This window comes from Haliotis cracherodii, unplaced genomic scaffold (genome assembly GCF_022045235.1).
Source record: "Haliotis cracherodii isolate W230 unplaced genomic scaffold, xgHalCrac1.p SCAF_22, whole genome shotgun sequence".
NCBI classification, from domain to species: Eukaryota; Metazoa; Mollusca; class Gastropoda; order Lepetellida; family Haliotidae; genus Haliotis; species Haliotis cracherodii.
This window is the reverse complement of record NW_027266278.1, coordinates 7302214-7326130: the sequence shown is the minus strand read 5'-3', so window position 1 is coordinate 7326130 and position 23917 is coordinate 7302214. Positions and strand designations below refer to the sequence as shown.

The following is a 23917-nucleotide window of genomic DNA, read 5'->3' as shown; positions in this document are numbered from 1 at the left end:
GGTGTTCTTTAACTTCTTTTGAGTAGTATATATATTTCAACATGAAAAAGCCATGTCTGTATATCAGATCCTGTAATAATTTAGTTAAATCCTTATACATGTATTAGCAAAACTAAAACTGATTATGTAATGCACTTTGTAGCTATTCCATGGTAACAGATGCACTTAAGTTCGGAATATATGACAAAGACTGGGTGGGGATTAACTTTTTTCAAGGTGTATATTTTAAAAATGAATATTGCAATGTTACATAAGACCGGAACCACATTTTTTAACCCTTGCAGTATCAATGGCTGATAACATGACATGTATACTGTGTATGTCATTGAACTCCAACACAATACAATCCTGACATCATTCAGGCAAGAGATGCTGTACATTATGCATAGTTTACTTGGAAACATCTTTGTTGGAGATAGGAGTGTTGTGACAGCAGGGACTCTGCTCCTAGCTACTGGATGAGGTGGAATCTTCATGGAACGTGTGTTGACACACACAGCAGCCCAGGAACTGGCTCAAGGTACTTACAAGCTTGTAGAATGACACCATTAAGAATTAATCAATAACATAATATTTAGGATATGACGGAGTCTTCTAATAAACATTTTGAAAATGTAATTTCCGCTCAAAGTGAATTAATATATGAGCTGCTACAATGATGTACATTTGGCAACATCCTGAGTGGACTACCTTATCTGTTGAACACTGATTCTATTAAGATGTTTGTGAGATGAGATATTAGCCAAAAGACAGTAAGAATCCATTTAAATAGATGCCATGTAGGCAGTTCTATGTAAATGCACACACACTGCCTTCAATAAATCCATTACCGACATTATCATCCATGAAAATTTGAACTCTTGATATTCTTGACATCACAAACTAAACAACATGTTCCGAGTCTGTTTGTTTTGCTGTATATTTTGTCTGAGTCAACTGTGGCGGTCTGGAGACAAACATACAGCAGAATTCTTGTCTTCTTATTTCAGCGACTGCGTTAAGCTATTACTGATGGGATTTCATTCACGTAACACCCAAATTCATTCAAGTATAACATTGTTACATAAATATCTAAATCGTTAAATTCAGTGCAATATGTTGGATTGAATTAAGTCAGGTTATTGCTATGACAGCAGCTTGATGGAACAGAGAATAATCTCTCTGAATAGCAAAGCCTAAAGTTTAAATTGTGTTTTACTGGTAACTACATAATAATTAAAAAACAACAAATCTCACTTCGGTCAACTTATGTGAAGCAGAGAACCTGTATAAAAGCCAAGTATCCGTTTTGGATAATTATGCGATAACAATAAAAGTATGTTAAGAAATGCAGAAAATATTCAGGTTATCCTGGGCTTCATAAAGACTTAACATTGTGATCCCTGACAAATTCAATTAAAATTCATCGTGCTTAAGTACTTGTTTTCTCCGGAACAATATTTTCACTAAATACTAACACGCAATTAAAATAACAAAGGCACAAGCACCTTCTCAATATTAGATTGAAGAAAGAATGTATTGACATGGGACACTGGCCGCCTCCAGGACATATGGCAAAGAGAGGCCTGGAGTTGCATCATCGCTGTCATGTTGCGTCTCACCAAGCAGCAGAAGCGGTCCATGACGCACCAACGTCGTCTTCAACTATCGACTTTCTTCAGATCTCTTTCCTCCTTGTTACTTTCCCTGTTGTGCAGCAGCCTCTGACGATGGAAAATAGTATTTAGTATCACAGATATTTGCTTCAGGTTTGGACTATGTGTTGGCTGGGACCACCCGATCACAGCGTTGGAGGAATCCTGACCGGGTCCATCCTTCACCAAGCATATTCCATCACCAACAGGCAGATAGTCAGTGGTGTCCACCCGATCTACTTTCAATGGGGTACAGAAGTCTGTTGCTGAACAGTCACATCAGCCAATCAGTTGTTGAGGCACCAGCATTGGAGTTGGCGTCATCTGAATCAATCCACTATATACTAGCACACCAGTTAGTCACCATTCTCGTTCAATATCTGTGCCAAGACTGAAATCTGGAGGACAATGTTGCAAGTAACAAGCAATGAGGATATCATCTCAAATCTTGACTGGGCTGTGTCCAGCTTTGCAAACAGCAGGTCCAACATTGCAACAATCTCGGCAACAGAAAGTAAAGGAAAGACCACATTTCATAGCACCAATGTTCAGTCCACGTTCTCGATCTCGCCAGCGTTGACCCGTGTGGGGTCGGCATGGACCGTGAAGCCAAGGATGCTCTTGTCAATCTTCTGCATCTTGCCCTTCTTCTTCTTGTTCTTGTTGCGGGCTGCCGACTCAGCATCATTGTTGTTGCTGGACCGGACCTCCTTCGGGTTGACTGCAGGTGCTGGGCCCCAAATACTGTCCTGTAAATAACAGGTATAATACTGTCCTGTAAATAACAGATATAACACTGTCCTGTAAATAACAGGTATAACACTGTCCTGTAAATAACAGGTATAATACTGTCCTGTAAATAACAGGTATAATACTGTCCTGCAAATAACAGGTATAATACTGTCCTGTGAATAACAGGTATAACACTGTCCTGTGAATAACAGGTATAACACTGTCCTGTAAATAACAGGTATAATACTGTCCTGTAAATAACAGGTATAACACTGTCCTGTAAATAACAGGTATAATACTGTCCTGTAAATAACAGGTATGATACTGTCCTGTAAATAACAGGTATGATACTGTCCTGTAAATAACAGGTATGATATTGTCCTGTAAATAACAGGTATGATACTGTCCTGTAAATAACAGGTATGATACTGTCCTGTAAATAACAGGTATGATATTGTCCTGTAAATAACAGGTATGATACTGTCCTGTAAATAACAGGTATCATACTGTCCTGTAAATAACAGGTATAATACTGTCCTGTAAATAACAGGTATGATACTGTCCTGTAAATAACAGGTATGATACTGTCCTGTAAATAACAGGTATAACACTGTCCTGTAAATAACAGGTATAATACTGTCCTGTAAATAACAGGTATAATACTGTCCTGTAAATAACAGGTATAATACTGTCCTGTAAATAACAGGTATCATACTGTCCTGTAAATAACAGGTATAATACTGTCCTGTAAATAACAGGTATGATACTGTCCTGTAAATAACAGGTATAGTACTGTCCTGTAGATAACAGGTATAATACTGTCCTGTAACAAAATGCTCTTCTCTTTACCCCCCTCCCCACCCCCTCCTGGTGTCAGAGCTACAAGCCAGGTACCCACCTCCTCCTAGTGTCAGATACATCCCTGGTACCCCTCTCCACCCTCTCCACCCCCTCCTGGTGTCAGTGCTACAAGCCAGGTACTCCCCCCACCCCCCAACCCCCTGGTGTCAGAGCTACAAGCCAGGTACCCACCTCCTCCTGTTGTCTCTCTAGTCTGGCCTTCTGCTTATACTGGCTCCGTTTCTCCAGGAACTGCCGACCAAACTCCTTTGCAGCACCAGACTCACCCAGGTACGACCTCACATAATCATGGACCTGTGGCACAAAATACCTAACATTATATACAAGTGATTCATTCAGAGACTTAGATCTGTCATAACAGGAGTTGTCTGCCAAATTGAGTCTCATACCAAATCAGACCTTAATTAATGAAACAAGAATAGACACACATTGTGAGTGTTTAATGCTGCAATCAGCAATATTTCAGCTATAGACAGGTCTGTAAATAATCAAGTCTGAACCAGACAATCCAGTGATTGACATCATGAGCATCAATCCACACAGTTGGGATACAATGACACGCATCAGCCAAGTCAGCAAGCCTGACCACCCTAACCTGTTAGTCGCTTCTTACGACAAGCATAGTCACCTTTTACGGCAAGCATGGACATTGTGAGAGAGTTGGGTTCAACATCCCCAGGAATACTATTTCAGTCACATGGCAAATACTTAACCTAATGAATGTCCGTATGTTGTTTAACACACTCAATATACCAGCTCTATCATGGCGGCCTCTAAATAATCAAGTCATCGCATCACAATACAGAGATTTGTAGGACCTGGTGGATCCAAGCAGCTGATCCCACCATGCACCAGTAACCATGGTAACGGATACAAAGTAGGACTTGTATCAATGTTTATGATAATAGGGAAGAGAATGTATGGATGTCAACTTTTTATCATGAGGAACACAACATTTCGGAGAACATGCTTACTCCTTCATCAGGTGAATGATACTTCATCGTCTCCATCTTGATGTTGGATCAAGTCTTTGAAAGGCATTTAGAAGTGATACACATAAGGAAGAGAACTTATGGATGTCAACTTCTTTAATATTTATTTATGATAACAGACCACAATTCCTACCTCATATGGAGAATCAACCTCTTGCAGAAAGGCAATGAATGTTGGAACTGAAAAATAGAATTGTTGAATAAACATCTGTAACAAAGTGATATTCCAAAACACATCCTTCATTGTAAGCAACAGATCCTACAAGTTGCTCGTTACAAGAACTTCGGAGGGGATTCCAGTCTGGTTTTGTTCATACTTCTCACAATTCAAACCCGAAATTGAAACTAAGAGAGTGAACATGATTCCAGTCATAAGTGAAAGAGGAAGGGAAAGAACAATGAGTGAGTGAGTGAGTGAGTTAATATTTAACGTCACATCAGCAATATTTCAGCCATATCGCGAAGAGAAGTTATACGTTAAGAATACATATATTTAGATTAAATCGATGTACAGTAAAATAACTGGACGATCACAGATTAATATTTAAAACTAGCATACAACCAAAAACAGATATCACTATATGTAACGATACAGCAGCTGAAGGTGGATCCCCATGCTGGGGTCCATGGGGACTTACAGTACCTTTGCTACCTGCATGGACCCCAGCCAGATTTACCCCATCCCTTCAGATATCACTATATGTAACGATACAGCAGCTGAAGGTGGATCCCCATGCTGGGGTCCATGGGGACTTACAGTACCTTTGCTACCTGCATGGACCCCAGCCAGATTTACACCATCCCTTCAAGTGTTGGTGATTATTGTCAAATTTAGCCACAGTTAAATTAACACATATTCTACGATTAAAAATGTGACAGAGAAAAATGACTTTGAATGACGAGATACAGGCAGTAGACATTTATAATCTCAATGAAAGATACCAGCATAGATGATGTCAGAGGTGAACCTGGTATATGAACCCTTTATAACATTATCCTCTACAGTGAATTGCCTTGCTTTATACCAGAGTGAGTGAGTGAGTGAGTGAGTGAGTGAGTGAGTGAGGGAGTGGTTTAAAGCCACTTTAAGCAATATTCCAGCAATATCACAGCGGGAGACACCAGAATTGGGCTTCACATACAGTTCCCATGTGGGGAAATCGAACCCGGTTATTCAGTGTGAAGAGCGATCGCCTTAACCAGTGGGCTACCCCACCGCCCCATCTTTAAGAGTGAGGTGTATTTTTTATTGCTTTCAGTTTCACCAGCAGTTCACTTAAATAATGTCATGTCAACTGAAAGCGTGAGGAAAAGAGCAAAAGACACAGAAAGTAGATGTGTCCCGCTTCGGTAAAAGCCATGAGCAGGGATCAGATTCAAGGTGGACCTGGAATATGAGCCTGCAATTAGCGGATCCTGACATGACAAAGGGACGTAACTCCCATGTCACCCACTCCCCAGATTACCATAGGCAAGTTTTCACATGACCTACCATCCACTGATGATGCGAGTCCTGCGAGTGCCTTCTCACACCACTGAGTGAAATCGTCAACAGGCCTTGCTAGCTGAAACATCTTGTGCACAGCATCCTGCAACACAAATTATTTCTCATATCAAACAACATTAACAATAACCATAATAAAACCATATCAGGATCAGAATAAAATGCACAAAATATTCAAATTTCTGTGATATCAAATGTATAGATGTACAAATACATTTGAAATTTCTTGCACTTCCGCTAAGTACATCAGAAACTAATGTACACTTCGTGGAGAGGGTCAAACTGCTTTCTTATACAAACGCCTTGAGTGATTGAGATGGCTTTACGCTTCTTTTAGAAATATTCCAGCAATATCACGGTGGGAGACACCAGAAATGGACTTCATACATTCTACTCATGTGGGAATTCGAACCCGGGTCTTTAGCGTGATGAGCGCACCCTTTAACCACTAGGCTACCCACTACAGATGTCTTGAGTGAGTGGGTATGGTTTTATGCCGCTTTTAGCAGTATTCCAGCAGTATCATGGCGGGGGACACCAATAATGGGCTTCACACATTGTACCCATGTCAGGAATCGAACCAGGGTCTTCGGCATGATGAGCGAACGCTTTAACCACAAGGCTACCTCACTAGAGAGGCCTGTAGTGTGATTGAGCTATGCTTAAAGTCACTTAGAACACCATGAACACAATGGGTCCTAATATGGATTCCAGCAGACAATCAGCGCAACAAGTTGTGCACCTGTGCCCCTCAGATCTCTTGAGTGAGTGAGTGAGTGAGTATGGTTTTACGCCACTTTTAGCAATATCAGGGCTGGAGACACCAGAAATGGGCTTCACACATTGTACCCATGTTAGGAATCGAACCCACGTCTTCGGCGTGACGAACGAACGAACGCTTTAACCACTAGGCTACCCAACTGCCCCCATATCTCTTGAAGAGAAACTAGACTTTGTGGATCATTATAGACAGGAGAAGATTACAGTGAAGATGTAAATATAAAGTGCTAGCCTTCATACACGGTGTGAATGCTCAAAGTGCTAGTGTTTGCACATATAATACTCAGATTAGCTGAGATTTGAACATGTCCAAAGTTTAATGCTCATAGGTAGTCAGTTTCACAATTCGGGGGAGGCAAGACTGAATGATTTTTCATATTTTGTGAGTTTGTAGTGTTTAATTGATAAGGGTGTTGATTTTCTGAGCCCCATGACCCAGGGACTTGTCCTCAGCCAGGGACTTGATGATCAATGGTGGTGTTAGGCCATGCGGTCTCTTACATGTGAGGCGGAGTACTTTGAACACCTAAACCTTCAGCCAGAGAAGTGACATCACGACTGGTGTAGTGTGGGAATATTTTGCTTACCTCCTCTTTCTTTGGTTTTGTCTGTCTGTTGCGGTTTGCAGTAGCGGCGGCAGCTGCTGCTGCTGCCGCTGCAGCTGCAGATGCATTAGTCGTTGCATTATTGTTTTGTTGGTTTCGTTTCTTGCCCCCTAACGCAGGAAACTCACCACTGAAAAAGTGTGGACTTGAGTGAGACACATGGAAAATGAATACACATACCTCCACACACTAAACAACTGAAGAGACCTATCGTCAAAACTGGGCAGGGTTTATGGTTTTGTTATGTTCAAAGAATGAAACAAAAATGTAGAAATAGAGGATTGTTTTGTTGGTCAGATTCACATCAAAATTATTGAATACACTCGCTCACATCCATGAAGTGATCTACACCCCTAGATCAACATACAGGTCCCCAATCCACAGTTGTGAGTTTTTGGTAAATCCTATAGACGTACGGTAGTCGATAGTCGTAGCACTACAAACATTTGACTTGGGGCTCAGGTCATTAAGTAAGGAAGGAGTATGGTCTTATGCCGCTTTTAGCAATATTCCAGCAATATTACATCCGGGGACACCAGAAATGGGCTTCACACATTGTACCCATGTGGGGAATCGAACTGGGGCCTTCAGCGTAGCGAGCAAACGCTTTAACCACTAGGCTACCCCACCGCCTCTAGGTCATTAAGTACACATACATTTGTCTTGTGCTTCTATCATTCTGTAAGCACCATCAGGAGCTGCTATTTCTCACCAACCTTTCTTTCTCTTTGGTTGCTGCCCTTCCTGAAGATATCACAGCCTCATCCCAGAACCCCAGGCCCCCCCCTGCCTTGTCCGTCTTCCACACAGCGTTCCCGCCCCACCCCGTGGACTGGGCACCATTGCTGGCCACGTTGCTCCACATGCTAGGTGTAGCCATGGTGGCAGCTGTATTCTGGGGAGAGAGGAAGCAGGTCTCAGTATCATCTGACAAACAAACTCGTTTCATTTTCTTTAACTTCTCTTCAGTCCTGAGGGTATTATTCAGGGCTCCAGCATTCTTTTGGACATTTTCTTTTCGCCATGTTATCATTAACTTTGGGTTCTGATAGTTTTCTTTGGGTTTCCAAAATTTTTAAACTCCCTTACAGGGATAGAATTATACTTTGAAAGTCTACTAGCCCAAATAGTGACATGGAGGAACATTCCCAAAATGTTTGAAATTCTACCAGCCCTAAGGATGCCTTTAGCATTAATGTAACTGACCATGGCTAGTGGGCTAGAGCTAATGTCTAGCCCTGCTTGGGTCCATTTGGGTAATTTAATACTGATGAGTGAACCTTCAGCAACCCATGCCTACCGTAAAAGGCGACTATGCTTGTCGTAGGCGACTAACGGGATCAGTTGGTCAGGTTAGTTGATGCATGTCATCGTTTGTTTGTGTGTTGTTTAACGCTGCACTCAGCAATATTCCAGTTATATAATGGTGGTCTGTTGATAATCGAGTCTGAACCAGACAATCCAGTGAATCCGTTTTTTTATATCATGAGCATCAATCTACGCAATTACCAAAGTCAGCGAGCCTTATCACCCGATCCCGTTTGTCGCCCCTATGGCAAGCATGGGTCGCTGAAGACCTATTCAGGTGCACGTAATCGTATCCCAATTGCTTGGATCTATGTTCATGATGTCAATCACTGGATTGTCTGGTCCAGACTCGATTATAGCATGGGTTGCTGAAGACCTATTCTACCCCTGATCTTCACAAGTGCATGTCATCATATCCCAATTGCGTGGATCTATGTTAATGATGTTAATCACTGGAATGTCTGGTCCAGACTCGATTATTTACAGACCTCCGTCATATGGCTTGAATATTGTTGAGTGAGGTGTTTAACAACAAACAAACAACAAGATATCACAGGACATACAGCCATGTCACACATCGGACTGTCATCTAAGTCGTATCTTAGGACAAACAGAGTACTAGTGACCTATTCAGACCTGTCTCTCTAGGAGGTAGTGACCTATTCAGACCTGTCTCTCTAGAGGTACAGTACCATGTGGATTGTGATGCTGCATACCTTGGGCGGAGTGGGCTGAACTTGTTTGGCTTTCTTCTTGTTTTGGTCTGACTGTTTGGCTTTCTGTTCCTCCTGTATGTCCAGCAGTGACTTCAGTGTGTTCGTTGCAGCCTGGTTCACCGTCCTGTAACAGTGTTACATCATACAGTGGAGGATCTCTCAGATACTCAGGCCATGAAATAAGAGACAGAGGTAGCAGGAACACTCTGTGGAACCAACGAGAATGGGGATGGTGCTGACAACCCAGGGGTGATGAGATGGTGATGAGATGTAATGTGACTATTAGCCTTGTGCCTTGTGCTTGGGTAGTATACTCCCCAGGGAGATGAGAATGAAAATCACATGCACACTGATTCACTGACAAGGGGAATAATATAAGGGTAGCCCTATTTTCCAGGGCATTATCATTTGCAGAAGCCTGAGGACTTATTAATGGCCCAACGAAGGAGGGCTGGTGAATATGCTGGCTGTGTTTTTTAACAGTGTGGTTTTGCACAATTTCTATACATACTGGGTGTTGAGAAGGGGGCGACTTACATTTGTGCTCCCCATGACTTCTGCTGTTGCTGTTGTTGCTGCTGCTGCTGTTGTTGGATGGCAAACATTTGCTGCCTCTGAATCTCAAGTTGGCGCTGAAACATAAAAATAAATGTCATAAAATAAAATTCAGAATTTCCTTACAGATATGCCACCTAGACAATCAAATTATATCATGAAGTCTTTGTTGGAGACAGTATTAAGTAACCATTACTTCCAACATTTCAATCCATCACTATCTGTCACTTGCCCTCAATGCCATTGACTAATTTCCAGTCCTTCCTCACACAGTCATCCTTAAATACCGACATCCTACCAATTCCCCACAAATAACACTCCCATTCTATCAGCCACCACTGGTCAACTCACTTCTCTCTCCTGCATCTGTCTCTCCTCCTCCTGCTGTATCTCTGCCAGGGACTTCCCTTCGTTCGCCTCCCTCTGCTGCAGCTGACTCGCCCACTGCGCAGTGGCAGGAAGCTGACACAAAACAGGCAAATCAAAATCAAGTCAACATTTCAAGCAATCTCCAGTGTTTGTCCATCATATTACACTGCAGTCAGTAGCACTCCTACTATAACATGGTGACTTGTATATAATCAGTCTGGACCAGGCAAACCAGTGACTGAAACCATGAGTGAGTGAGTATGGTTTTACGCCGCTTTTGCAATATTCCAGCAATATCCCAGCGGGGGACACCAGAAATGGGCTTCACACATTGTACCCATGTCGGGAATCAAACCCGGTTCTTCGGCATGACGAGCTAACGCTTTAACCACTAGGCTACGCAACCGCCCCGACTGAAAGCATGAGCAACGTTCTATACCATCAGGGTGTGGTAACATACAATCCATTAAATCAAAAAGCCTGACAACATTGTTATTTTTAACAACAAGCATGTGGCACTGGGGATCTTAACCCAGACAGGCTCCACACAGGGATATTTGTCTGTCTGTTTGTTGTTTAACGCCGCTCTCAGCAATATTCCAGCTAGATGAAGGCGGTCTGTAAATAATCGAGTCTGGACCAGACATTCTAGTGATTGATATCATGAGCATCGATCCACGCAACTGGGATTTGGTGACATGCATCAACCAAGACAGTGAGTCTGACTACCCAATCCTGTGAGTTGCCTCTTACAACAAGCATAGTCGCCTGTTATGACGAGCATGAAGGCCGATTCTAACCCGCATCTTCACGGGTCCACACAGGGATAGCAAGTAAAACTTGTATCCAAATTTCCTGTGAATTACTATAAGCTCTGATCAGTCAGGTGACTCCAAAGTATCTTATATGGTATCCGTTCGCGTACCTGCATTCGAGCCAACTGTTCTTGTTGTTGTTGCTGGAGACGTCTTAGCGCCTCTTGCTGAAGTTTCTGTTGTTCCTGACGCTGCATCTCCTACAACAAAAAGTAACCAAATATAAATTATGCTTAAAGACTTTGTCAATACTCGTAATTTTCTAAACATCCAATCTGACGCTGTCATAATCCTTGCTTATCAACACATAGGTTTGAAATTTGACTAAAAGTTTTCCAATGCAAAACTATTGAAACTATTGTCTTTTTTAAACACTATCAACAATACCATCAACCTTATTCTTATAGACAGTACAATCGTAGGACAAACAATTGCAATACATCAACAGTTTGATAAATAAAAACACACAGGGATCACAAACAGTGAAGACATGGAGGAGGGTTCGTTTGACTGCCATAAGTCATAAACAGACTCATTTCTTTACTTGACTAAAAGTAGACCCACATCACTACTACAGCGCAACGTGGTCATGTATTCACAGGCGACAGGTCTGTGATGTATACAAAGCCCATGAAGTATTGACAATACACTTGGTCAGTGAGTGAGTGAGTGAGTGCTGTTTAATGCTGCAGCCTGTAAATAATGAGTGAAGGCAAGACAGACCACAGACTTATAGTATGAGCTTCAGCCCAGAGCAGCGCGTCGTTCGTGAGTGAGTGCGTGGTATTTTCCACCATTTTTAGCAATATTCCAGCATCACCAGAAATGGGCTTCACACATTGTACCCATGTCGGGAATTGAAACTGGGTCTTTGGCGAGCAGAACAAACGCTTTAACAACTGGGCTACCCGATCAACCAAGCCACTGAGGCCCCATCTGATTGTCGCCTCTTCAACAAGCACTAGAGAGCAGGCAACCAGTGTTAACCCAGTCCCCCGAGGAGAGATCTAACCCAGTCCCCCCAGGAGAGATCTAACCCAGTCCCCCCAGGAGAGATCTAACCCAGACCCTGAGGAGAGATCTAACCCAGACCCCCCAGGAGAGATCTAACCCAGTCCCCCCAGGAGAGATCTAACACCGAGGAGTACCTGTTGTCTGAGCATCTCTCTCTGTCGCTCCTCCTCCCGCTGCTGCTCCTGCTGCATCTCCTCCTGCTGTCTCTGTACTTCCTGCTGCCGCAACATCTCCTACACACAAGAGTAGCGTCATATAACACACTTTTACTAACTTTCAACACATTTAAGTTGTTTGTTTTGTTTGTTGTTTAACACCACACAATATTCCAGCGAAATGATGGCGGTCTGGAAGAGTCAATCATGTCATCGATATTGGGAGCAACTATCAACACCAACGGCATCATGGCAGGCAATCAATCAAGTCACCAAGTCTGACCACCCGATCCATTTGGTCGCCTCTTACAATCATCATAGATTGCTTGGGACCTATCCCAACCAGGAATGCTCACGGGGCATATATTTTTTGTACTTTCAAGAATATTCAAAGTTTTTAAGAAAATGTCTTACTATAAAAACTCCATCTGCACCTACATCAAAGATCACGACCAGTCTTCCAGTGTCATCTCCAATTATTATTCAACAAATAAACCCTAAGTGCAGATGACTTATTCATCCATGGCAACCCATTGGAAAGTTAATCAAAATTGGGAACTAGCATATTCTTCTCAAAACAGTAAAAGTGAGTGAGTATGGTTTTATGCCGCTTGTAGCAATATTCATACAATATCACGGCGGGGGACACCAGAAATGGGCTTCACATCTCGAACAGTTTAAAGCCTGGTCTATTGTGCTGATATATACCACTCAATGTTTGATAGAGATAATCAGATATGTGCCATCTAAATATACACTTGACATTTCAGGAGAATGAGTTTTGTGTATCAGGGAAAGATAAAAAGTCCCCAATAAAAGGTGGAGTACGTTGTCATTACAATACTGTAAGACAACAGATCAGTGCTAAAGTCCCCAATAAAAGGTGGAATAGGTTGTCATTACAATACTGTAAGACGACAGATCAGTGCTAAAGTCCCCAATAAAAGGTGGAGTAGGTTGTCATTACAATACTGTAAGACGACAGATCAGTGCTTGATGTTTCACCCGGCAGTTGGACAAAGGCACCCACCTGTTTCTTGTGTTCTTCCTCCAGCTGTTGTCTGTGCGTCTCCTCTTGTCGCCTCCTCTCTTCCTCTATCATTCTCTTCCTTTCTTCTTCCTGCTTCCTGCGAGCTTCTTCTTCTCTCTGGACAACAAGCTCTTCTTCTCGGCGACGCTGCTCTTCTCGCATTCTCTCTTCTTCTCGTTTACGTTCTTCCTCCATTTGTCGTCTCATTTCTTCTTCCTCCCGACGACGGATTTCTTCCATACGCTATATGGAAAGTAAGGACTCTTTTCAAACCATTTTTATTAAGACATTTTAACTCAGAGTTTCACACAACAGACCTTTTCATCAAACACAAGGAACCCATATCCTAATTGTAATAAAGAAGTTGTTCATACATATATCTTCGCCTTACTTTGTGCAAGCAAGGCTGGCCTACCTTCAGCTCGACCTGTCTCTGTCTCTCCAGCTCCTTCTTCTCTCGTATCATCTTCTCCCTCTCTATGGCTATCTCCTCCTGCTGTCTCTTCAGCTCTTCCTGAGTTCTCTGCATCTCTATCTGACGACGTCTTTCTTCTTCCTCCTCCTGCTTCCGGCGAATTTCTTCTGCTTTCTGTTGCTGGTTTAGACAGAATAAGGTTACAACACTGGATGATAAGGTGAGCCCTTGTGGACAAATATTCGCCAAAACAGTGTCAGTGAGATGGGTTAACACACTTTGAACAGTATTTCTGTTCTATCACAGCATGTCAGTGTACTATGGGAAGAATACAGGTCTTCAATGTCTACCCCGTTAACCCATGAAACCCAAGTGAGTGAGTATGGTTTTATGCCGCTTTTAGCAATATTCCAGCAATATCATAGTGGGGGACACCAGAAATGGGCTTCACACATTGTACCCATGTCGGGAATTGAACCTGGGTCTTCGGCGTGACGAGCAAACGCTTTAACCACTAGGCTACCCGACCACCCTATGAAACCCAAGAGCAAGGGTATGGTACGGACAAACCAAGGTCATAGTCAGGGTGAATCATGGGATACCAGCACACTAAGGGACATAACTCTGCACAGTGACCTGCAGAGCCTTAGACAACTGGGTGCCGTTGTACAAAACAATCTTAGCACTTCGTAAGGCTGTGTTAGGTATGGGAGTTACGATCACCTTAGCGCTAAGATAGCTTTGTACAACGGTACCCTGGACTACCGGTGCACACTCTGCCATTAGAAATCATTAAACCTGGCTCATGCAAATATGTCTAACTGTCTAGGCTGACATGAGTGGCCACACATTCTACAGTCAGTCTAAACATGAGATAAGTCTGTCAGGCAAAAAAGTGTTAAATACCATTACTTCAACCTGGAACCCAAAGAAAACCAAATTGTCTAAACTGACAGTGGATGGTAGTTTAAACAGAGGCTACTGTAACAACATTCTAAGTCACGCATCAAAGGATGAACATTTTCATAAGCAGTAACCATAGCAGCACTTCAACAGGTCTCATTTTGATGGCATTTTTGAGCAAGAACTGACTAGTTTTGAAAGTTACAAGTTATAAGATAGACACAGCATGACCCTACACACATATGGGGAATACTCACAGCTTGCAGTTTTTCCAGTTGCTGCTGGTTCACAGTGTTGGGTGACATGTCACTGGGCGGCGTCTCCAGGTCCCACACACTGCTGGGCTGAGACCAAGCGACTGCAACATACACAGAGCTACAGATAAGCAGCGTATTGGCGTAAAATACCAAACAAAATATTCAAAAACCAATTACTTTCAATTAACTTGCGTAAAGAAACGCATGCATTAAAGGAAAAACTCAATTTATAAAAACAGCATGTGTAAATACCCAATGAAGCGTTTTCAGCATGCGTACAATGGAGCTAATTTCCGAAACACAATTACGAGCTAATTTACTTTCCGAGTCAAGCCTATATTTAGAACCGTTATTTACATTTATTAAATCAAAAATGTTTACTCATTTTGGGAAAAACCCAATAGAGTGATGAATAGATCAGTGAAAAAATATAGATTACCCAATGAAAAATGTAATAACCCAATTAAAATGGAAACCTTGAGTCCTTTTGACTTTTGCCCTTGATCTTAAATAGCGGGTCAACACCTGGTTTTAGAGGACTTACCTTGTCCTGGAGGGTGCCCCTCCCCTTCTGCAGCAGGGCCAGGCTGGGGCATGTGATATGCTGGGTGGGAGGTAGTAGGGGTGCCCTCTGCTGTCTGCGGCCTGGAACACAGGGGTAGCTTCCATATCATCTCTGCACAGACTCATAGCACTACCCCGTTATTGGGATGGGCAGTCTTTTTGTTTGTTTGTTGTTTAATGACACACTCTATATTCCAACCACACAATACTAAATATAAATTGAGAATACAGGAAACTACAATTATCACAAACTCAAAGGGACCACTAATTTTAGTTCATAATAACCGTAGTTCATTGTAAGCATATATACAGCATGTATACAACAAATGGCCGGGACTAAAAATAAGTTTGTTATATCGGTCAGTTCGTTATAAGCGTGTTCGTTATAAACGTAGTTTACTGTATATGTTAATAACTGACATTGCAGACCTGGGGGACACTACAAGGTAGGGCTGCTTGAATCAACAAAACAAATGAAAAATGTAGATTGTATTTCGCATGTAACATACATTTCTCTCTGGTACAAAAGGGTTCATATTCCAATGGCTGATTGGTTAATTTCAAAGTACCACGGACTCAAAGACCTAGGTATACCCCTACTGCCGACATAGCACTTCTGTATGACTCCAGACTTCTGTCTTAAAGCACAAATACTAATTCAACTCACTGTGGGGACAGCCTGTTCTGTTGTTGTTGTTGTTGCTGTTGTTGTTGTTGCTGCTGTAGTTGTTGTAGCTGCTGAAGTTGCTGCATAAACATAGGTTGTGTCTGCATCAACATCTGCATCACCATCTGTTGCTGCTGTGGTGGAGACATGTTCTTGAATGAATCCTGTTCTTGCATCTGTGTCATCATCTGGACCTGCATCTGTCTGCAATAATCAACACTCATCTTGCACTTGAAACACCTCAGGGTCCTTAGACGCAAACTATTGCCTCCTTATACTCCTCTACCAAAACATATTGAGAATGGACATAAATACTTTATACTGCAAGTCCTGGGTTTAGCTGTTTGAATCCTAAAAGAATTTCACAATTGTTGATGGAATGTTACATATAACATTCCTATTCTGGTAAGAAATACTCAAATTTCAGATTTTATAGGCTTAAGGCTTCTGAGTATGAGCTATGATATCATATCAGTTTTGTTTGTTTGTTGTTTAAAGCCGCAATCAGCAATATTCCAGCTATATGACGGCGATTTGTAAACATACAAATCTGGACCAGAAAATCTGATGATTGACATCATGAGCATCGATCCACGCATCTGGGATACGATGACATTCATCAACCAAGTCAGCGAGCCTGACCACCCGATTCGGTCAGTCATCCTTAACAACAGTAGTCACCTTTTACAACAAGCATGGGTTGCTAAGATAATGAAGCCTGGGACAGCGGTTAATGGGCTGAACAAAGAAGCATGCCGTGAGTGCAGGAATACACACTGCCTATTTGATCCACACAGTTCATCAGCCAGCATGGGGTTCTACCCTAGAACAAAAACTGTTATTCAAATATTCCTGGTACTCTGTGAGATTTCGGTCTCCCCTTACCTCATGAGCATCTGTTGTTGCATGAGCTGTTGAAGGAGAAACTGTTGAGGTATGATTCCAAGCAGGTCCTGAGGGGGTGGAGGAGTGGGCGTTGGCTGCTGTGGGGGCGGGGTCTGTTTTACGGGGGCTTCAGTATTGGCAGCTGTTACTGGGATGTTCTGGCAATGAAACATGGAGTAACAATGAATGTGGAGGAGGAAATTGATTTATATTTTAACATATTGTAGCTTGAAAGGGGTAGAATATTTTTCTTTTCAAGAAAATATATAAATTCTTCCTTCTACATTGTTCAAAGACACTAAAAATTACTAAAATACACCATTTGTTTTGATCATGGTTTATTCACTGTTTTCGCTAAATACTGACTTTGACATGTATGATCACAACACAAGGAACGTGAAAGTCCATGTTCATAGTTTATTCACTGTTTTCAGTAAATATTGACTTTGACATGTACGATAACATCACAAGGAATGTGAAAGTCCATCTTACCAGTAATGGAGGTGGTGTTGGGCCAGCTAGGAATGGAACTCGGCCCCATCTCTTGATCAGCTCTCCTGGAATCGTACAAATAACAGTGAGGTGAAATGGGTCCCCAATCAAAATTGCGCAACGAAATCGAAATCCGGTTCATCAGGCATGGTAACAACAAGCACCATCTTTTAACGTCCTTGGGCTGTATCCACTATGCTTCTAACAATAACAGTTTACTGTAAATCTCTCCGTTAATAAAGGAAGTTGAATAAGTTGGATGAATGTTACTTTAGAATGTATTTTTCAGTCTTAGAGCTTGATATGCCGATGACAATGACCTAAAACAAGGTTCCAACTTACTCGGATATTAAAAGGCTAAATTTGCAATGGCATAGTTAAAACAAGCATGAAATACTCATATCCCCCCCCTCCCCCCCCCCCATTCTCAATTATAACTGCTTCATATCTAACCTTCAAAGTTCAAAGATGGATCAATAGTATACATCTAGTTGACACACTTTCATTCCAAGTGGCACAGTTAAGGCAAAGTGAAATGGGGTCAACATCGCATCCAAGATTATTGCACTTAAAAAAGGTACATGCACGTGGGTGTGGGTGTGGCTGCTTGTACTAGTTCAGACTGATGCTGATTTAAGAATGCTTGCACACTGAGATACCATGCCGCAGTTTAACATGAATACCCCTCTCAGACACAACATACTGACTCCGAGCCGACCAGTCCTTAATTTAGACCCTTAATGCCGAGCGCCAGACAGGGTAACAACTGGTACCATCTTTTAATGTCTTTGGGTATGACACAACCGGGGATCGAACCCAGGACTTCCAGCTCTCCAGGCGGCCGCTCTACCACTAGACCGTGGAGGCGGTCCGGCACACCTAAACATCCTTATGAGCATGAACAACATGGTGATGGAACTTGTACGTACCTAACTGCTGGAATCGTTCATCACATCCCCTTTTAACCAGAAGACTCATTGTAAAGTAACCAGCACTGAACCACTGGGCCATCTCCTCTGGGTTAAAAGGACCTGAAAAAGTGGAGTGAGTGAGTGAGTGAGTGAGTGAGTTGATGAGTAAAATCTGATTTCAGGATCTGCACACAATACATGTTATCTCTTCATCTTACAAACTAGTAATATACTGCATCTCCAGTGTTTGTGAGCCTGGTAAGTTTAGGTAGAGCTCAGAAACTTCAAGGAAACATTATTGCAGCAGGAAAACATCTAACTCAAAGAGATAAACCAGCAATGGAGACTCCCATATGTTAGTCAACATGGCGCTAAGGTCACTTTGTCAAGCGGAGCCCGACTGGTTGCTTTGGAGACATTGGGGTAACTTGACTCTGTTTTAGGCACCTTATATGACAAGCAAGGGTACTAGGATCTTTCCTGATAAAGGAGACCCCTTATTATATATAACACAATAAAAGTTATTAGAGTCTGTGTCTAAAGCTTTTGAGTATTCAAGCCCTAAACTTTCACTTGACATCATTTTTAGTAGATCTCAGTGTTATTACATGGACTTAAGCAAGGCTTTCAGGACCAAAAGACATTTTACTAGTACTATTACTGGAGATTTGAACTACTGTATTCGACATAATAAGTGCCCCGCTCTAATAAGCATCCTGGCAATATTTGCTAATATATTGGCTAAAAAACAATCCTAATTAGCCCCCCTTCCGAATGATCAAGACTTATTTATTCGCGTATAATACGCACTCGTGTGTTATATGCACCTTTAATTGTGGGCAATTAAATCCTGGAAAAATATATCTGTCGTACATAAACATTTCAGGCTGTCAGCATAAACCACAAAATTTATCTTTCAACTCTTTTTTTGTCACCAAAATAATATTCTAATAAGAGCCCCCTATTTCTAATTTTGAAAGCCCTGGGCGCTTATTACGTCGAATACGGTATTGGCTAAAGTAACAGACTGGCATTACTCCGGTGCTCAAAGTCATGGATTTAACCCATACCACTCAACATTTGCTAAGGTTCCACACCTTGGACTTCAGATAACTATTTTAGGCCTTGGCAAGAGAATCTAAATATTCTAACAATGCCTCCAAAGAAATATGTTTCATGTCATGTCCCTTGTGATGTCCTTGTGGGTATATGTGTACCTTGGACATCTCCTTGGGGATCCCTGTAAAACCACTTGAGGGACTCTTCATGACTAAGTGGGACACCTTGAGTCCGAGGGTCCATGGGACCTCTCTGTAACCTGTTCTCTTCATCCTGATCAGAAAACAGCATTTTTATCTCATGGAAATTCTACCTTCCATGATTATCATCAACCTTCTTCCACTCAACAAAGTTTATGGTGAATGTGTTTACAAAGTTTCATAAAGATATCTCTAATAATTTTCAAGTTCTGCTCCAGAAATGAAACCCACTGCTTTCATTCAGTTTACGGGACCAAGTCCAATTTATAAAATTCATATAAAAGAAAAGGCAATTTTGGGGGAATCATAAATAGCAAAAGGCACATATACACCATACGCTGAATGTGTTTACCAAGTTTCATAAAGATATCTCTAATAATTTTCATGTTCTGCTCCAGAAATGGAACCCACTGCTTTCATTCAGTTTAGGGACCAAGTCCAATTTATAAAATTCATTTATACACCATACGGTGAATGTGTGTACCAAATTTAGTAAAGTTTTGTCTTATGGTTTCCGAGTTCTACTCCGGAACCTCCGTAAACCACATGTTTAACCACATCAAATCCACATCACACCCACATTACTTTGGCACCAAAGCCCACATGGCATCACACCCACATCACATTGACACCAACGCCCACATGGCATCACACCCACATCACATTGGCACCAATGCCCACATGGCATCACACCGATATCACATTGACACCAACGGCCACTTGGCATCACACCCACATCACATTGGCACCAACGCCCACATGGCATCACACCCACATCACATTGGCACCAACGCCCACATGGCATCACACCGATATCACATTGGCACCAACGCCCACTTGGCATCAATAACCGAAATCAACAAGCATATTTTGTACCTCAGCTGTCATTTCAGCCACCATGTTCTCAGCGGCCTCCTTTAATCTATCCAAGGGATCACTGTCCGCTGTTGGCAGGCCACCCTTAACTTTCTTGACAGGTACACTCACTTGGTTCACACTCATAGTGTTTAATGTCTGTTCAACTGGAGCACTGTTCGAGTCATTAAGATTTTGTGACACATCCCCAAACTGCACAGATTTTGAGGGATCTATTCTCTTAGGTTCCTGATTGGATTTGACAGCAGGCTGTGGAGACTGAGACTGGCTGTTGCCATGGTTACTAGCACTTTCTTGTTTGACCTCGGGAGCACTTGTTGAGCGCTGATTCTTCTTATCCTGAAAGTTCAGAAATGTCTGGTGACAATGATGCTAATAAATCATACATCCAGGATCATGTGATTTGAAGTGCCAATATATTCCTTCAAGATCACAAAAGATATTCTTGTCTTTGAATGGCACTAAGAAGTCAAACACATAAGGAAGAGAATCTATACTTCTTTGTTATGAGGAACACATGTCTCAGAATATATACTTACCCCTCTTCAGGTGAATGATAATATTCTTGTCCACGGTGAGTTGTGTTTTAATGCCGATTTGAAGAGTATATACGGTAATAATAAGCTGGATAATCAAAGAAGTCAAACAACAGGCGTACCCTTCTCTGTTCTCGAGGTGGTTCCTTGCCCTGAGGAGGCAAGTCTGTGTTAGGCTGTGACGGTGACTGATTGGTGTTCTGTACATCAGAGTGCGGACTCTCTCCATTTCTAAAGCCCTGTAAACAACTGTATCATGACAACCTGACGTGCACAAACATCAACAAGGTCAGTTTTGTTGGTTTGTTGTTTAATGCCGCACTCAGCAATAGTCCAGCTATATAACATTGGTCTTTAAATACTAGAGTCTGGACCAGACAATCCAGTGATTGACATCATGAGCATCGATCTTGCAATTGGGATATGACATACATCAACCAAGTCAGCGAGTCTGACCCCCGATCCAATTAGTCGCCTCTTGGGACAAGCATAGTCGCTTTTTACGGCAAACATGGGTTGCTGAAGACCTGTTCTAACCCGAATCTTCATGGGTCAACAAGGTCAGCGTTTAAATTTAATGGTGGTCAAGAGACCCTTTAAATATTGCAAAATTTATACATATAAATATTTAACACGTTCAAAGAAACTCATAAAACAGCGTGACCGCAGTAAGCTTAATAATCTGAGGAAAATGAAATTGAATTGACATCCTACCTTCGGATGAGATGTAACAAATGCCCCACTGGCATCGAACGTTCCCAGCTCTTCCATATCATCATCACCAGGAACACTCCATTCAGGCAAATCTACATGAACAAGTCCGCATAAACACAACTCTGTGAAAGTGCCATGGTAATATACATGTGGGGGATGTTCGATGGGTGGGTGAGTGAGTGAGTGAGTGAGTGAGTGGGTGAGTGAGTGGGTGAGTGGGTGGGTGAGTGAGTGAGTGAGTGAGTGAGTGAGTGAGTGAGTGAGTGAGTGAGTGAGTGAGTGAGTGGGTGGGTGGGTGAGTGAGTGAGTGAGTGGGTGGGTGGGTGGGTGGGTGGGTGAGTGAGTGAGTGAGTGAGTGAGTGAGTGAGTGAGTGAGTCGGTGGGTGGGTGGGTGGGTGGGTGAGTGAGTGAGTGAGTGAGTGAGTGAGTGAGTGAGTGAGTGAGTGGGTGGGTGGGTGGGTGGGTGGGTGGGTGGGTGGGTGGGTGAGTGAGTGAGTGAGTGAGTGAGTGAGTGGGTGGGTGGGTGGGTGGGTGGGTGGGTGAGTGAGTGAGTGAGTGAGTGAGTGAGTGAGTGAGTGAGTGAGATGAACACCACGAGTTATGTAACAGTATGTTGGCTTTCTGAGGAGGGGGATGCAGATCTTCAATGTATACTGAACAAAAAAAGTAAAGGTTCATGAATATTTTTGGGGACATGTTCATGAAATTGTGTGCTCAGTTTTCACTACAAAGAGCACTATATCCCAAAACATATTCATGATCCACAACTTTTCTTGCTCAGTATATTCAGACAGGGTTTGAGTAAGATATGGCTTAGGGATTTGAACAACTGGCTTTCAACCCTCCAAGCAGACCGTTTTCAGACCAGTGTCCTAATCCTTATTTTAAACTAATCCTCACTCTAATCATTTATTTCAGCACGACTGAGTCATGAGGGACCTATAGTGAAAGAGTCCTTCATCATGCTGATTGGTAGGAGTCTAAATATTCTGATTTTCAGAATATGTAGAAGTATTACCAAGACACACACAAGTCTACAATGTCTATCTCACACTTCCATGTTCTGATACTGACAAATGAATACTTATGAGCGTGTTCAGAATGTTCTGCAACTTGCAGGCCTTACCCAACACAATTAACGACAAGCTCATGATGCATGAAAAGGGATTATGTGGGCAACACCACATCGAAGCAACTCTTGAAAACTCAATGGGAAAACTGATGGGAGTCAGGACAAGATCATGTGGACTCTCCCCCTGTTTCTGCAGCAGGGTACAACTCTGTACAAGACATCAAACAACCATACTTGCATAAGGTCTAACATTCTTAGTGCTTGCTTTACGGATCTGCCAAACAAAGAGGGGGCGTGGGGGGGAGAAACTAACAGTCAAGATCACTTTGACAACAAAATTTGTACAGGACTAACACAGAATTTTTTTAACGACATACATCTCCACTGGTGCTTTAAACTGTCCTCAGTGCATATGGTTGTCATGGTAATGATAAACCCTAATCAACTGTCAGCCCATCCAAAACCAAAATCAAAATCTGGAAAAAGAAGAAGAAAAGAATTCTTGCCTAATGGACATGTGACCAACTATCAATAACCGGTACTGACGTAAAAGTAGTGGTGTCCACGGCTCCGGTCCATAAACCAATGCTACCACAAGCTACAACAGTCATACATCTAAGTTCAAGTGTGGGTTTTCTGATGATTGGTGTGCTCGGGTCACTTTGAGTCACAGGCCAGTTGCAGAACCTTCTGAACACGATGATGTGCAACAGGGTAACTCATACAAACACAGAAAGTGAAACAGACACTTTCCTGGTGTATTGCCTAAAAGTATAAATGCCTCACAGATTACACCGATATTTCAAAGTAAACATTACATCTATTTCTTTCATCATATTCAACTCAAAAGAAGTAAAAAAACACCTGATTCTTTTATATCACTAACTGAAACTGCCAGTCCATCACAGAGTAACCATAGCAACATGAAAGAATCGTGAGTTGCTTAACTTCTTTTGATTAGTATATAAGGAAAATCCAATTAAACGAAGTTGTCCTTGCATTACCAGAGTAGAATTGAGAAGAACGTGTAATCTGGACATTTATAAGTTTGGGCATGACCATGTTTGGTTGGTTGAGTGTTGACTGTACCATCCGTGTCCCATGATTCACTACTCCTACTGCGTCTGTACAGCTGGTGCTTAACATCGGCATCCGAAAGTGTTCGGTCTTTATTGGGACCATTTTGTCTCCGCTCACCATCAAATCCACCTCGACCAATAGGTTCTCTCCAGTTGGTCCGTGTGCCTAAAAACATAGAATGCCAACTCAAAAGAACTGTCAGGACCGATTTTTCTT

General features: G+C 42.2%; 1 protein-coding gene across 1 annotated transcript in view; it reads right to left on the bottom strand.

The window, feature by feature from the left end:
- Positions 1-1094: 1094 nt before the first annotated feature.
- The window catches only part of LOC139471242 (GRB10-interacting GYF protein 2-like), a 32891-nt gene continuing 10068 nt past the window's right edge, over positions 1095-23917 (bottom strand). Inside the window, exons 7-30 of the mRNA XM_071253540.1 lie at positions 23711-23866; positions 21550-21641; positions 20958-21074; positions 20300-20638; positions 19382-19496; positions 18183-18284; positions 17254-17318; positions 16762-16919; positions 15877-16080; positions 15190-15290; positions 14646-14746; positions 13486-13665; positions 13071-13313; positions 12020-12118; positions 10982-11071; positions 10039-10149; positions 9670-9764; positions 9133-9256; positions 7825-8003; positions 7091-7238; positions 5712-5808; positions 4353-4399; positions 3399-3521; positions 1095-2383 (exon numbers count right to left, since the gene is read on the bottom strand). Of these exons, the coding sequence (XP_071109641.1) occupies positions 2183-2383; positions 3399-3521; positions 4353-4399; positions 5712-5808; positions 7091-7238; positions 7825-8003; positions 9133-9256; positions 9670-9764; positions 10039-10149; positions 10982-11071; positions 12020-12118; positions 13071-13313; positions 13486-13665; positions 14646-14746; positions 15190-15290; positions 15877-16080; positions 16762-16919; positions 17254-17318; positions 18183-18284; positions 19382-19496; positions 20300-20638; positions 20958-21074; positions 21550-21641; positions 23711-23866 (3287 nt within the window). The 3' untranslated portion in view covers positions 1095-2182. The remainder of the gene's footprint in view (positions 2384-3398; positions 3522-4352; positions 4400-5711; positions 5809-7090; positions 7239-7824; positions 8004-9132; positions 9257-9669; positions 9765-10038; positions 10150-10981; positions 11072-12019; positions 12119-13070; positions 13314-13485; positions 13666-14645; positions 14747-15189; positions 15291-15876; positions 16081-16761; positions 16920-17253; positions 17319-18182; positions 18285-19381; positions 19497-20299; positions 20639-20957; positions 21075-21549; positions 21642-23710; positions 23867-23917) is intronic.